The 17,358-nt window shown below is 35.0% G+C and overlaps 1 protein-coding gene across 1 annotated transcript in view; it reads left to right on the top strand.

The window, feature by feature from the left end:
* Positions 1 to 17,358, top strand: part of CCDC150 (coiled-coil domain containing 150) — a 93,101-nt gene that overhangs the window by 12,156 nt on the left and 63,587 nt on the right. The window contains 6 exon segments of the mRNA XM_027125292.1: positions 4,503 to 4,619; positions 10,398 to 10,490; positions 12,617 to 12,724; positions 14,758 to 14,882; positions 15,133 to 15,310; positions 15,867 to 15,935. Of these exon segments, the coding sequence (XP_026981093.1) occupies positions 4,503 to 4,619; positions 10,398 to 10,490; positions 12,617 to 12,724; positions 14,758 to 14,882; positions 15,133 to 15,310; positions 15,867 to 15,935 (690 nt within the window).

The raw sequence follows: 17,358 nt of genomic DNA, 5'->3' as shown, positions 1-17,358 counted from the left end.
GGTGAGTGTAGCTATCTGGGACATTCTCTCATGTAGAGTATTTTATTTGCCAATAGTTACTGATAAAAGCATGATTGTTCATTGTTAGTTGGAGTATATTGTTTCATACTTTAAAAAAATATTTTGGCTATTTTAATAGATTCTTTTTAGAGCAGTTTTAAGTTTTTATAAAAATTGCACAGAAACAGAGTTCCCATATATCCTTTCTCCCCACCCCCAGAGCTTCCTCCATTATTCACATTCTGTATTAGTCTGTGATGAACCAGTTTTGATACATGATTACTAAATTCACAGTTTAGATTAAGTTTTACTTTTTGGTCATCACAGTATACAGAATAGTTTCACTGCCCTAAAAATGCCCTGTGCTCTACATACACATCACCCCACGCCTCCCTCCCCGACCCCTGTCTTTCCCCAAGCCCCTGGCAACCACTGATCTTTTCACTGTCTCTCTAGTTGGAATCATACAGCATGTAGCCTTTTTGGACTGGCTTCTTTCGCTTAGCATATGCATTTAATCCTCCATGTCTTTTCATGGTTTGATAACTCATTTCTTTTTATCAATGAACAATAATCCACTGTCTGGATGTACTGTAGTTTATCCATTCACCTACTGAAGGACATCTTAGTTGCTTCCAAGTTTGGCAGTTATGAATAAAGCTGCTGTAAACATTCATATGCAGTTTTTTGTATGGACATAAGTTTTCAACTCCTTTGGATAAATACCTAGCAGTATGATTCATACTTATGATAAGCTTATGTTTAGCTTTCTAAGAAATTGCCAACCTATTGCAGTGGCTATGCCATGTTGTGTTCCCACCAGCAGTGAATTAGAGTTCCTGTTGTTCCACATCCTCACCAGCATTTTGTGTTGTCAGTGTTTCGAATTTTTGCCAATTTTATAGGCGTGTGTATAGTATCTTGTTTTAATTTGCAGTTTTCTACAGAGTTGATATTGAACATTTTCATATGCTTATTTGCCATCTGTCTATCTTCTTTCGTGAGGTATCTTAGATCATTTGCCCACTTTGCAGCTGGGTTTTTTTCTTATTGTTGAGTTTTTAGAGTTCTTTTTATATTTTGGATACCAATCCTTTATCCAGTTTGTGTTTTACAAATATTTTCTCCCAATCTGTAGCTTATCTTTTCATTCTCTTAACAGTGTCTTTTGCAGAGCAGACGCTTTTAATTTTTTTTTTTTTTTTTTTGCGGTACGCGGGCCTCTCACTGCTGTGGCCTCTTCCATTGCAGAGCACAGGCTCCGGACGCGCAGCCTCAGCAGCCATGGCTCATGGGCCCAGCCACTCCGCGGCATGTGGAATCTTCCCGGACTGGGGCATGAACCCGTGTCCCCTGCCTCGGCAGGTGGACTCTCAACCACTGCGCCACCAGGGAAGCCCCAGACGCTTTTAATTTTAATGAAGTACAACTTATCCATTTTTTTCATGGATTGTACTTTTGGTATTATATCTATTAATAAAATATCATTGCCAAACCCAAGGTCACCTAGATTTTTCTATGTTATGTTTTAGAAGTTTTATAGCTTTGCATTTTACATTTAGGTTTTGAATTATTTTTTGTGAAAGGTGTGAGGTCTGTATCTAGATTCTTTGGGTGAGTTTGTGTATGTGTATGTCTAGTTGTTCCAGCACCATTTGTTGAAAAGACTATCCTTTGGATTGCCACTTAACATTATTTTTTTATTGGGGAAGTCTTAATTCTTGGTGCTGTAGTAAAATATTGAATTTTTATTGAACTTGTCAAGGACCTGAAGAAGGACTGTGCTAGTCAAATAGGGACATTTTGAGGGTATGTGAAGCAGGAAGGATGTGTTAGTCTGCTGGGGCTGCCATAACAAAGTACCACAGACTGGTGGCTTAAACAACAGAAATTTATGTCTCACCATTCTGGAGGTGAAAAGTTCAAGATCAAGATATCATCAGCAGGTTTGGTTTTTTCCTGAGTCCTTTCTCCTTGGCTTGCAGATGGCTGTCTTTTTTCTGTGTCCTCACATGGTCTTTTCTCTGTGTACACATCCCTGGTGTCTCTTTGTGTACAAATTTCTTCTTATAAGGACAACAGTCATGTTGGATTAGGGCCCACCCCAGTGGCCTCATAACTTAAACAACTCTTTAAAGGCCCTATCTCCAAACACAGTCATATTTTGAGATACTGGGGTTTAGGCCTTCAACATATGGATTTCAGAGGGATGCAATTCAGCCCATAATAAAGGACTATACAGAGATAAAGTAAATGCAGTATATATCTTTCTAAGAGATAAATATATATATATATATATAAAATCTGGTTCTGATGAACATGAAATAGATTAACTGATAGCCCTTCATAATGCTTTAGGGATGAATATCTTAGTAGTATAATTATCAAATAAAGATTCCCTTTATAAGGCACTTAAATTATATCTTGAGCAAATTATACTATATAATTCGATGTAGAGTTTAGAAAAGTATATTATGCTACTCTAAATTATAAAGTGATTATAATCTGATACTAAAATAAAACCTGAAAAATATAGCCCAAAGCAAAAACTATAGCTCATTCTTAAATAAGATTCTAATATTAATATTTAACTGATTATTGGATAAGGAAGGAATTTCTAATCTTGAAAAGAAGGAACAAGATTATAAAAAGCTCGATAAGTTTGACCATATAAAAATTAAAATCTTATACATGTATAAAACAAAACTAATGAAACATAACAAAACTAGACAGTTAATAATCTTCCCTTTTAAAGAACTTAAATTGACTAAAAAAAACAGAGGGCAAAGGATAAGAACAGTTCAGAAAATATATAAAGAACTAATAACCATATTAGAAAATGTTTAATCTCACTAGGAACCAAAGAAATGAAAAAAATATTAAGGGGTTGTTTTCATTTATTAGCAAAGATTTAAGAAAGTGATAATCTGTATTGCTGATGATATTTATTCAAATACTACTGATAAGGTAAAATTGGAAGGAGAATTACAAAATGTATCAAAAGTCTAAAAAATGTTTATACCTTTAACCTAGTGATTCCTTTTGTAGGATTTATCCCAAGGAAATAATCAGAAATTCAATGAAAGATTTATTCACAAGCATGTTCAGCAGAACAGTATTTAGAATAGCAAAACACTGGAAATATCCAAATGTTCAGTGTTAGGTGTATGGTTAAGAAAATCATAGAACATTTCCAAAACGGGCTATCTTGTAACTATTTCATGTCAACATATTTTTCATCTCATTTCACTTTTTAAAAACTTCTGAAATTGTTAAATATATCATCCTTCAAGAAAACACATAAAGTACATATGTACAATGTAGAGAAGAGTTATAAAGTGTACTCTTACATCATGTTTACTGGGGTTTAAAAATAGAATTTCTGGAACTTCCCTCATGGTGCAGTGGTTAAGAATCCACCTGCCAATGCAGGGGACATGGGTTCAAGCCCTGGTCCGGGAAGATCCCACATGCTGTGGAGCAACTAAGCCCGTGCGCTACAACTACTGAAGCCCGCTCACCTAGAGCCCGTGCTCCACAACAAGAGAAGCCACCACAGCAAGAAACCCGTGCACTGCAATGAAGAATAGCCCCCACTCACCGCAACTAGAAAAAGCCCATGCGCAGCAACGAAGACCCAACGCAGCCAAAAATAAATAAATAAGTAAATAAATTAAAAAAGAAATTCTTTCAATTTAACGTCACTTCATAAAAGGAACAGCATTTTTCAGTTCCCATTTAAATTAGAAAGGATTTCTTTACTTCATGATAAAAGAGACTCTTAACCTTCTTTTTATCTTTATCTGACTCATTTTATAGTCATTTATTGATAGAAATAAGGTCAGTGTACCCAAATTCTTGAGTGTTGTTTTTGTCTGCTGCTTGACAACTACTTCATTATTTGTTTTGATCTTTAAGTTCCAATATGGGATAAATATATATATATATATATATATATATATATATATATATATGTGAATAAATCACAATACAGGAAAATAAAGAGTTAAAAAATAAAGTTAGAAAATAGAGAAATACAGAAAATACATATACTAAGACATATTAGTGTTTTTCAAACTTGACAGCAATACATTGTAAGACATATTTTACACTGCAACACCATACATACATGCATATACACAAACATTTCATGAAGCAGTACTTACCCTTCCTTACCACTTGCTATGTGCTCTGATATTTTCTTTCTATTCTTTTCTCCCCCGCCTTTTTCAAGTGCTTCTTGCAACTTACTAATGCGTCTTGACCCACAGTTTGGAAAACAGACTTAACACAGTAGGAAGATGAGGGTAACAAATTTGACTCTGCATTTCCTAGAAGGTTATCCGTTAGGGAGAAACAAAAGCATGTTTCTGAGTAATCATAAATGAACGAAGAATGGGGGTGAGTTGGCATGTCTGGTAAACTTTTCATGGTGACTTTGATCTTTGTTAAACTGCTATGAAGTTCCCTTGGTCTTGCCTAACTGCAGTGTTGCTCTATAGCTAAGGAGACAACTGTCTCAAGAGAAGCACCTAAGGGAATCTGTTGAGAAACCTGGATCAGCCATGCTACTCAAAATACAAGAAATGGGATCAACAGTGGAGGTGGAACGGAAACAGGTAGAGAGATTTTCTCTCCTTGTTTATGTTGGGAAAGTGAAAACAAAAGGGAAAAGCTAATGTTTTACCTACAAACCTGTAGTTTTGCTTATTTCCTCTAGATTTATTAAATTCTTCTCTCTTTTTTTTTTTTTTTTTTTGTGGTTCGTGGGCCTCTCACTGCTGTGGCCTCTCCTGTTGCGGAGCACAGGCTCCAGACGCGCAGGCTCAGCGGCCATGGCTCACGGGCCCAGCCGCTCCGCGGCATGTGGGATCTTCCCGGACCGGGGCACGAACCCATGTCCCCTGCATCGGCAGGCGGACTCAACCACTGTGCCACTAGGGAAGCCCTAAATTCTTTTCTTTAGTATTCCTTTATTAACATTCTTACTACAATTTTTAAAATTTTAGTGCAAAATAAGAAAGGACTCAGACACCATTTAGTCCAGCGCTCTTAATTTATGAATGAGGGAGCTAAGGACAGAGAGGTTATTTTGTCTCAGGCTTTACAGAAGTGAACTCTTAGTTCCTGGGAAGGAATCCTTCCCTCTACACCATATAATCTCTGTTATAAGAATTGATTTTAGAAGGCACTGACCTAGTCTCATGTTATATGTATTGTATATGATGTGCATAGAAAAGAAAGATTAAACTGAGCTGACATTTGAAGCAAGGAATAAGTCAAATAATCAGGAATGTGTTTACATTGCTGTTTTCAAGGCTCATTATTTATTTTAGCATAATATTTTTGCTTTCATCAAAGTTGTTATTTGAAATATCTATATGTAATTTAGAATATTTTAAATTCTAAGTACCAAGGCAATTAGTAGTTTCAAATCATAATACCTATTATTAGATTACATAATTTTTATTATTTTAATGAGTGCTGTCCTTCACAATGGAATTATAAAGAGGTTTCTACTTAAAGAATTTGCAAATGATCCTTTATTACTATACTTTAGAGTGCGAATATAGTAGGCACTAGCCACATGTGGCTATTTAAATAAAAATTAATTTTATTTGTTAAAATTAAACAAAATTAAAGATTCAATTACTCACTCACTCTGGCCACATTTTGAGTGCTATTGAAGAGTGCACAGAAAGTTCTCCTGGACAGCACTGCTGTAAGACACTGCTGTAAGACACTGTTGAAGAGTGCACGGAAAGTTCTTCTGGACAGCACTGCTGTAAGACACTGCACTCTGTTGAGATCTTTAACTGTAACACATAAACACCGCTTCTTCCTCCAGGAACATTAAGATCAGAAAAATCTGCCTTACGCCTGTGCTATAAGTTAGCTTAGTAGAAATCTTTACCTTACAGAAAAGGAGTTTTTCTTATACGATTTCAGGTGCAAATTTTGCAGCAAAACTGCATTGCCCTAACGCATTTCTATTCAGACCAACCAAGAACTACTGGCACAGGAGCGACAACAGAAAGGGGAGTTGGAGACCGCTACCTCACAGCTCAAGTCTGATCTAGGTATGAAAACAGATGCTAGAAATTACACTTTTGTTAGTTTTTTGAGATTTCATGTGAAAACTCTTTAAGATTCCAAATTCTCGAAGTGGCCAGTGTTACTGGTATTTCCCACAGACTTGAATGTAAAAAGTTGCTGATTTCCTTTTTATCTGTGGCACTGAGAAAGACAGAGAATGTTGGTAATAAAATAGAATTTGACCATCTTAATTGTAAACTTATGTGGATTTTTTTCAGGTTTATTTAACTGTGGACTTGGGAACATTTGGCTTCTATAAATCTAGATTGAATATTGGATAATAGAATGCTAATAAGGAAATGAGGTCATTAATCCTTGCTCTCCTACTGATTCTAATGATTTATCATGTCAAACTCTCCATTCTTCAGGTTATCAACCTATTGTGGTCAACTTGTATTTGTAGAAATGGCTAGTTGTAAGGTACCATAAAGAGAGGTTAGATTAACTACTCGTTTGAGGAGGAAAAAACCATCTGTTTTTAAAAAAAAAGAGTCCTAAAAGGTGACAGAGCTAGGAAATGGAAGTGTCTAGACTTGATCCCAGGTCGCTCAGAGACATGCTTCTTCCAGCCCAACAGCCCTTATCAGACTACTGTTTGTTAATATATAATTGTAACAGCAGTTTTCAGGTAGATCTCACTATAGAGATCACACAGAGTTCCAGTGCAGTGCTTTACGCATGAATAACACTTCATGATTTACACAGGGCTTTCACGTACATTATCTCATGTAATACACAAAACGATCTGTAATTCCTAAAGTTACAAAATGAATAAATGGTGAGGTGAGGCTCAACCTAGATCTTCTAACTCCAAACCCAATGTTCTTGCCACTGTGGCTTCCCTGCTCTGTGGCTGTAATGAGGACAGGGAATACCAAAAGGGAAATGAAAATTAAAGAAAAAAAAACATAAAGGGTAATCCATTCAATGCTTTTACTTATTGCTTTTAGCAGAAAGTATTCTTTTTCCATATAGTTGTTGAGTAATGAATTATTCTGTGAAGTTCCCACTGATAATGCCCCTAAATAATTTTCTGCCTTCCTGTGATGGCATGCCTACAAAAATACGTTACATTTTATTGTACTACCACATTATCCCATTTGAGCCTTAGAGCAAACTTGTGAGAAAGATAAGAAAATATACGCCATTCTACAAAAGGATAAAAAGATCTATAGTGAAGGACCCACAGTAAACAGAATAGCTGGGACTAAAACACAGCTCTTTCTATTATATTAGTTGTCCTTCTGATTAAGTGATTTTTTAAAATATGACTTTCTTAATGGATTAATGCTTTATTTTGGAATTTTGTAAGAATATATGGAAGACCATTAAAAACATTGAGATTAGAATAACAGTAATTCAAATTAACATTTAAAAAGGAAGCCTGTCTGAATACCAGCTATATGCTCATATTGAATAATAGATGCTTTACATGCATGCAATTTTATTACTTTAAGGTACAACTAGTTATTCTAACTAGATTAATCAAAGGAATGCCTTTAGCTATTTGCTTCAATGAATTTTAAAGTGTACTTATTTATTAATAATTGTTTATTTTATTTATTAGCAATAAACATTATATATATATGTGTGTATATGTGTGTGTATTACACACACATTAATTAAAGTGATTAAATTGTTCTCCGAAGTAGGATAAACATTCCCCTTTTAGTCTTTCTTTGATTAGTGGAATTTTCAAAATAGATCATGTAGTTTATCTTTTTGATCCTTCATATATGTTAAATTAGAATTTATTTAAAACGAGTCTTGGACTCATTTTCAAGAAGTACAGTTTTTCTGAGTATATCATAAATAAAATGGGTTTTTATGTGTTTTATAATTTTCTGGCTTTAGAATTTTTAAGTGAAACAAAACTAATAGATCTTTATGAATTTTTTATGAAGCCAAACATTAACCTCAGAAAAGTTTATATCTCTTGGCTACTAGTATACAGTGCCAAACTGTTCTCCTATTTCTGCCTTTGGTTTTATTTTCACTGTATATACGTGCTCTGAGTGGTTTCAAATCTTTTTTTTTCCCACACCAAATCATCCTCCTGAGCTCCAGATGGTATTTTACTGCCAACTAATCATCTATATTTAGATGCTTTGCAGATACCTCAAAACACATGATGAAAGCTTAAGTGTTGCAGTCATTTTTACTTATTATATCCTCCAAACCTGCTCCTTGCCCTGAATTCCCTGTTAGAATCCACCAACCACCCCCACTGTCCAGGTCTGTACACTAGATATTTTCCTTGACTCATCTACTGCCTTTACCCCACCGGTCAGTCACCAAGTCCTGACAGTTCTCCCTGCTTGCTTTTCACAAGTCTTTTCCTTCTGCATCATTACCTCAGAGCCAGCTCTCATTGTTTTACACTTGGGTTACTGCAACAGCTACTAAACTGATCTCCCTGTCTTTATTGAGCCTTGGTCAGAGTAATCTAACAAAAGGCTTTTTGATCTTTTTGACTGTGTGCCTCTCTGTCTTGAAATCCCTCAGACTCGTCATCATCTGTGCATTGAGTAAAATGTGACCTCATTTACCATTGTACGTGACTGTGGACTAGTTTCTTGATAATTTCAGGATTTAGTTTCCAGTCTATAAAAATATGATAGAAATACTTGCGTTCTCCTTATTTCTGCAAAATACAGACTAAAACAAATTTTTTTTAAATCAAAGTTTCTCAGGGAAAATACCATGTGATTTCAATGTAGTTGTAAGTTATCATCATAGTTATGTGGACTTTTTTTGTTTTTAGTTTCTAGAGATGACCTCATTTCCAAGTTGGTTGAAGAAAATAAGGGAGGTTTTGAGTACAGAGGTTTTCTTTCATCTCTTCACTAAATAGTATTTCCTCACTCGTGTTGGTTTACAGTCCTTCTGATTCTCCTAAAATCTTTATTAAAAAAAGTTTCAGTGTAAATGAGTGTATATCCAGAACTGTTGTCAACTGGGTATTAGGAAGTATTTCATGCAGATTATTATAGTTTGAAAAAAGGTGAATTGGCAAAACTAATGAGACTTATTTGCATTTTATACCTATTGCAAATGAATTGTTGTGAAGCTTTTTTTATGAAATGTAAGAAATAGTAACTATTTTTGGTGATGGTTTATCAACAACATGAATGTAGGTACTTACTACCACTGAATTTAACACTTAACACTTAAATAGTTTTAAGTGAACTTACTCTTAGAAATAGTTAAAATGAGTATAGTGCTATACAGTAGGCCCTTGCTGGTTATCTGTTTTATATATAGTAGTGTGTATATGTTAATCCCAACCTCCTAATTTATCCTTCCCCGCCCCTTTCCCCTACAGGGGAAAAGAATCTGAAAAAGAATACATATTATTATATGTAATTATATAATAATATAATTATATTTGTATATAATATTAATATTATTATTATATATAACTGAATCGCTGTGCTGTACACCTGAAGCTAACGCAATATTGTAAATCAACTATACTTCAATAAAAAAGACATTTCATTAAAAAGACTTAAAAATGGTTAAAATGATAAATTTTGTTATGTGTATTTTACCACAATAAAAAATAAAAAATAGAATAAATGTTACTACTTTTATATCAAGACATTTCTAAATCAATCTCATGGTGTAGATGTTATATGATGTTAACTTTTCTTGAGATGCTTCTTCTGGAAAGCTAGAAAAGTGGTTCTCTCTCTGAAGGGAGAGGACTTAGACTTTGTTCTTCCCCATTTGACTAAGTACCTATTAGGTAAAACCCAGCCCACAACTCACATCCCTATCGCCTTTCCCTCATCTCAAAGAGAACATTTTTTTTCACAGAACAAAGGTGCTTTCTTCTGCTCCACCCTCAGGTATTCTTTGATGAAAATCTCTTCCCCTACTTATAATTTTAAAAGATCCTTGCATGTGTTTCTTTGAAATAATAAGCTCATGCTGCTAATAGGAAGAAATGTGTATGTAACATAAACTAAAAATATTTCATCCTAGAGAGTAGAATTTTTTTGACATAAGGATACTAGGTAAATATCAAGGTTTGTTTTTAGGCAAATTCTTTCTAATTGGAGTCCCAGTATGAGAATATTTTTAATAAATAGTTTTGATAAATAATTTATAAGTTAAGAGAAGTTTGGGAGTTGCATATATCAAGATTTTAAAAAATCCTTTATAAGACACTTATCTATGTATATTAGAACTTGAACTGGTACTAGCCACAATACAGAACAGGTATTTTGATAGAGATACATGTTAATAGCTTTTACATGTAGAAAAAGAGAAATTCTTTTTTATTTTTTTCCCTGTAGAATATACAGATGTCTTTCAACAAGGAACATGAAGAAAATGCATATTTGAGGTCTGAAATAATATCCCTTCATGAAGCATCAGAAGAAGCACAGGTAAATCTTCCCATTTCTCTAGTGTTTAGATGTTAATTTTGTTCAGTTAAAGAACCAAGAACCAAGATTAATTCTGGTTACATGAATTCATACCATTGCCATCATCCAAAATTTTTATTTCCATAAGGTTTACTTCATTTGTGAAACATCATCAAATTAACTACATTTCCCATTTCACCCTCTAAATTCCTATGATACGTAGGTATTTGAGATATACTGCTAAAACATGCACTAGTTTAAACTTTGCGTTGTTTGCTTTCTAATTTACTCACTAAATATATGCCTTTTATTTCCCCCTATGAAACTCTAAGCAGTTCAATGCCAAGGGCTATCTTATACTTTCTTTGTATCTTCTATGGCAAAGCACAGTAGGAACCTAATAAATACTTGCTGATTTTGGAGTTATGTGTAATCATTTTATGTGGGATAGTGGTTCCCAAATTCAGCTGATGTTTTCTGTATATGCATGTACATGGAGAGGAGTCACCACATATGCAAGCAACTGAGTTATTTCTCATAGGGCCCAAAGAAATAGTATCGATCGTTTAAAAGAATTTTTTGTTAGTACAATTTGATTATTTCAATGTTAGGATCATAGTGTTGTTATGCTCTCTTTATGATAAAGAAAATACAAAATGTGATCTTTCATAAAATAATAACAGTTACTACTACTCTTACTATAAATGATAGTTAACATTCACTGAATCCATACTACAGTTATGGCACAATTCTAAGCACTTTATGTTACTAACAAATTGTAATCCTCTCAATAGCACTTCTTTAGAACTATTATTATTCCCATTTTAAAGATAAGAAAGTTGATATACAGAGAGGTTTAATAATATAGCTAGGGCTTCCCTGGTGGCACAGTGGTTAAAAATCCGCCTGCCAATGCAAGGAACAGGGTTCAAGCCCTGGTCCGAGAGGATCCCACATGCTGCAGAGCAGCTAAGCCCGTGTGCCACAGCTACTGAGCCTGCTCTCTAGAGCCTGCAAGCCACAACTACTGAAGCCCTTGAGCCTAGAGCCCGTGCTCTGCAACAAGAGAAGCCACCGCAATGAGAGGCCCACGCACTGCAATGAAGAGTAGCCCCTGCTCACTGCAACTAGAGAAAACCAGCATGCAACAAAGAACACCCAACACAGCCAAAAATAAATTAAAAAAAATATATATATATATAGCTAGTAAGTGACACAGTTGGAATTTGAGCCCAGCAATCTAGCTGTAAAGAAAATTAGCTATTTCTTTTCAAGGAGCAAGAGTTCTCCTCTGTCTTACCTCCAAGTATTCCTTGATAAGTAGTTTGTGCATCTGGTTATAACTTTAAAATGCCCATGAATGTATTTCTGTCTTATGATGCTGTCCCACTTATGATGCTGTCCAGATAATCTTTATCTCTCCTTTCTTGTTACTGTTTTTTTGAGTGTTTTTTCTATTAACCCTTCAGAGTTATTTGCCCCATCCTTAAAGAGTTTATACATTAAAACATAAGATCCTTACCAAATATACTTTGCAAAAATAACTGAGAATTAAGATAAATATTTTCCACAGGAATACAAATTTCAAAATACCAAAAGGGCAAGAGAATTATAAACTAACTACATGTATGATAGATGTGTTACAGAAAAGATTTTTGTTTTATTTTGGAAGGTTAATCTTGTGAAATGGCACAGTGATCTGTATTTTGCTTTTTTGAATACTGTAATTGGTGATGAAGGAGCTTAGATATTTTGTTATCAGCTAAACAATTCTGAAAGCTCATCATCCAGTTTTGAGAATGAAACATTGGCCATGCATCTACATTGTAAATTCCATTCTGTAGATGTCTTGCTGTAATTGACCAGCATTCAAAATTATGAAGAATGGAAGATTGGTAAACTGCCAAATGCTTCAGTTGTTCCACTGTATCAACAAATTTCCCCTTTTAATTTACAGTTGTTTAGGATGATGACTGCCAATATTTGAAAGTATTTTATAATCTAGTGAAATATCAATTGGGATTAGGTTAAATAAATTAGGTTCACATGTATGGTGAAATACTATGCCATTGTTAAAAATGATGATACGTAAGTAAAAAGACTTATTTATTGGAGAGATCTGTGATTTGCTGTATATGTTGTCTTAGGTTTTGAATTACCAACTGACTAGAAAGTGTTCAGAGCTGAACAGAATGCTTCAGACTGTTAGAATGGAAAATACCAGAATCATTGCTGACCACCAAGCCATTCTGCAGGTATTCATTTTTAACACTAGTTAATTTCTGGTAGAGTCATCAGGAAGCCTCCTTGGCTAAGAGATTAGGAAATACAAATAGCCAACTGGATACATAAAATATTTTAGCATTAGTTTCAAGGATTTTTTGAATTATTTTATTTTTTAATTGTTTTCTGTTTTCATCAGAGGGGTCATTTGGCCTTACACTCAATGCTTTCTTAATGGTTTCTTCTCAAATATCATTACTTTAGGAAAAGTAATTACCTGTCCCAGTATTGATAGAATCATGGAGAATACTTATGACTGACCCTAAAGTATTTACCTTTTCCCCAAAGACCTGTGCTTTCCCATTTTGCTTATGCCATTCCCTCTGCTGAGAATGGTCTTTACTTCATTTTCAACTGTTTGAGATTGTGTTCATTCTTTGAGACTCACTTTCACCCAGAAGCGTGATCACACCAATCAGAAAGAATCAGTTTTGTCTTTTAATTTCTACTTCTAGGACACTAAACAGGCTGTAATAATAAGGCTCTCTCTTTTTTTTTTTTTTTTTTTTGAGCATACTTACTACATACCAAGCATTGTGCTAAGGATTTTACATATATTACCTTCTTTAATCCTAGCAGTTACGTAAAGGGATATTTGTCATCCTTGTTTTACAGATAATAAAAATAAGATTTAGAGAAGTTAATCAACTTGCCCAAAATCACCCAGCTAGTATAGGGTGGAGCCACATTTAAATCTAGATTTGACTCCAGACTCAGTGTTTTTAATCATTTATGTTATGTTGCTTCTCTTGTTCTGCATCCTATAGTAGTAGTTTATGTGCCTGGCTCATTTCCTGTACTACATTCCTAGGACATTGTCTTACATATCTTTGTTATTACCCATAGGGCTAAGCGTGTTTTGCACATAACAGGTACTCAATAAGTATTTTTTATTCAGCAAGCATTTAGTGTTTATCTCATGCAAGTATGTTGCTAGATCTAGATAGAATTATGGCAGTGAACAAGACAAGTCCCTACTTTCATGGAACTTACAATTTAGTAGACTGAATAATGTGACTTATGTATGTAACACTTTCACAAACATTTTAATACTTTGGAATGTGACACAAGTGAGATCCCATTTTACCAAGTATGAAGGTGTGAAGGTTTACCTTGCAATCAAATATTGTTCAAAAAGAAGTGTTTTAAAATATGTTTACAAATATAATTATTAATATGTACTATATTTACAAAAGCTTTATAAATTGTAGGTAGAGGAGGTGTGCATAAAAACGCTGTTTTGATAATTGAAAATAGTAAGCCAGAGAAAATTGTGCAAAACAGTTATAGACTTTTGCTGTAGCAGTATCTGAGTGCAATTTCAGATACTGTCAAAAGAATTTACACTAAACTATGAAACATGATTTTCCCTGGAGAATGGAATTATTTGGAAGAGATGTGGGGGAGATAGAGGTGGAGCGATCATTTCACTTTATATACGTTGATATTGTTTTACTTTTTAAAATATAGTATCATGTTGAAATTTTGAAGTACCAAAATATACTTAATATAGTTTTTAAAAAATCTTTTTTGGAGTATGGTTTCTTTACAATGTTGCGTCAGCCTCCACTGCACAACAAAATGAATCAGCCATACACATACAGATATCCCCTCCCTCTTGGACTTCCCTCCCATTTAGGTTACCACAGTGCATTAGGTAGAGTTCCCTGTGCTATACAGTATGTTCCTATCCGTTGTCTATTTTATACATGGTATCTAAAAATTTGTTCATGTTAGGAGTTTTATAAATTTTGCAGCAAGCTGGATAAATAATGCATCTTGATTATTGGCTAGAAGAGCTATAAAATGATAGAATTGTGGTCAGGTCAGGGTAGGTACAAAGAGCAAGCTGGACATTAAGATAAATTCTTTTAAAAAGGAGTTTTATTTATATAAATTAAATTTGTCTTTTGTAAGTATCAGTATCTTTGATCAGTTGTTTAGAGTGATACCCTATCAAATGACTTCTGGCATCTCAACTTTTAATATTGCTTCTAACACTCAGGAAGAACAGAAAATGATGACACAGACATTTCAAGAACAAAACTTACTGCTGGATGCAGCCCATGCCAGTATCACAAATGAGCTACAGACTGTTCAGAATGAGAAAACACAACTCCAAATGCATCTGTAAGTAAACTGTGGGCAACTTTTGCATCTTTTGTTTTTGCATTTGTATTTCTTATCTTTAATGAAAATGTTTAATTCTGCATTTGCTGGGCCAGTCACAAAAATAAAGACTGCCCTAAAGCAACTAGTTTTGTTAGAACATTTCGGTAACTGCTCTCAGGCAGGAGATATGTTCTGTAAGAACATTTAGTCTTTCTGTTAAAGAAGAACTCTCGTTCAGCTTTCATATCTCCTTGTTCTCTTCCTGCAGGGACCATTTAATCCTTGAGCATAACCAGTGTATCCAGAAAGCACAGGATGCTGAGAAGAGGGCAGCTGTACAAAAAGAGCTGCTAGAATCAACTATTGCAAGATTGCGAAGTGAACTGGAAGCATCAATACAAGAGAAGACCTCTCTGCTAGAGGAGAAAGAAGGACTTCAGAGAGAGGTAGGTAGAGGCAGATTTATGTTACCTCCTGGTTGTGGTGGTAATCTTGTTTTAAAATTTTATTGTAAGTGCAAAAGACAAGAAATACAACCCAGATGCAGTTTGTCTGAGTTGCCCATGAAAGAGATCTTTGGGTGGCTAATCTGTGTCTTTTAGCATGTGAGCGCACTGTGCCAAATAGTTACCCTTATATAGCATGAGTGAATGTTAACTAACCATTCACACATCCTCATGTTAGTTAAGGAGTCAGATTTAAAACTCGATTTTCCCAGTAGGAGTGGGACAGTGTAGCGGAAACAATGTAAGGGGAAACAGCCCTGTCTTCCTAGTTAGGAAAGAACCAGCAGAGTCTGACATGTAGACGTGTCTCTCTAATTTCAGGGCTATTTGTGAAGTCTGCTCTGCCTCAGAGACTCCCCGAGTGGCCCCTTTTCTGAGTGGATGTGCTATCTCTGCAGTGTAGGTATTAATTGACATGCAGGGTGTATCTGCTATAGTAGAGCCTGTCAGCTGTTTTTAAAATGACCCATTTCTTTTTTTCCCTTCTCTTGGGCAGGTTAATAAAACCGAGAAAGAAATAGCAGAAGAAAAATGCAACTTGGAAAAGGAATTAGCTAAAAGCAAGGTATTCCACATTTTATTTGTTGTTATGTCATTATATTTAATTCCTTCTGTATTGCTGCCTCCTGTATCAGCTTATCTTAATGAGGAGATGGGTTATTTTGTTGAATACCAAAACATGGGGGAAATAGAGAAGCCACGAAGCTGGATGCACTTGGAGCACTCCAGTCACTTCAGCATAAGGCTGCGTCTGGGGAATGTTTGCTTGTTGAGCATCTCGTGTTTGCCAGTGAGTCATCACTGCCTCGGACCCTAGTGTGCACCGAGTAGCTTAGCCAGGGAGTCCCCTGAGAGTGAGCTAATGGGCCTGTGGGCTGCAAAGGGATGATTGCTGACGATGCTGGTGTTTTTCTTTGTTTGTTTTTTGTTTTTTTAAAAAAAACTAATTTAAGCTTCCTAACTTGTTAGCACTTGCCACTTTATTTGTGAGATACCCCTTTCTGGGTTCTATGAAGGTAGAATGGCCAGAGAAACAAATACAATCCTTATTCAAACAAAAAAAATCTTTACGACATTGCTCTTTGCATTTCAAAATTTGAAGAGGGTAAAGATTATGTATCACTATCATCTAGAGAATATATCTGGAGCATCAAGGACTATCAGCCCATCCCCATTCAATAAACCCAGCAACAGGTGTCGGATATAGTCATCAAGCCTTGACTGTTTCTTGACTCAAATAAATAGCATTCTTAGTACCATATATGTGAACTTTTAGTTTAAGAACTGGGGAGAGAAGAAAAGCTAAATTCTGAGCTGGAGCTCAAAGACAGTTCACTAAGCTGGCAGGTACCTTCTGTGGTTTAGTCACTCATATCTAGTGATTTGAAAACAGTCCACCCAAAAAATCTTTTAAATAAAGCTGACTTCCTGTGGAAGGACTTTGCTGGTGTCAATGTGGCCTCAAATATGTTTTTTAAAATTTGGGAATTTGGTGGATACTATTAAGTTCATTAATACTTTTAGCTTTAAAATGCTAGTGAATATTTCATGGCTAAGGCAAATGCTATTTGTGATTAAAACATGGTATTATTATTTTGCTTGTCTGATTTCATTTGTTTTAATGTAGACTAAGTGTACATGGGGCTGAAAGATACTTGCTCGTTAGAGAGGTTCTATTAAGCCAAATGACAGTGCTTCTACAGAGTTCCGTTTTTTGGCCTAACTTGATATTTTTTACATGTGTACTCATTGTAAAGCTATGTTTTCTTAAAGTCAGGCTTACTGAGTTATAAATTAGAGTGAAATTCACCCTTTTTTTACTGTACAGTTCTGTGAGCTTTGACAAACACAATCATGTAACCACCACCACAACAATCGAAATATAGAACATTTCTATCACCCCGGAAAGTTCCCTTGTGCCTTTTAGTAGTCAGCCTCTTCCTCCATCCCCATCCCCTGGCAACCACTGATCTGTTTTTCTATCCCTG

The sequence above is a fragment of the Aethalodelphis obliquidens genome, unplaced genomic scaffold (assembly GCF_003676395.1).
Source record: "Aethalodelphis obliquidens isolate GAN/ISIS:26980383/991018 unplaced genomic scaffold, ASM367639v1 scaffold2, whole genome shotgun sequence".
In the NCBI taxonomy this organism is placed as follows: domain Eukaryota; kingdom Metazoa; phylum Chordata; class Mammalia; order Artiodactyla; family Delphinidae; genus Aethalodelphis; species Aethalodelphis obliquidens.
The sequence above is the reverse complement of the archived record's forward strand: the minus strand, read 5'-3'. Positions and strand labels throughout refer to the sequence as shown.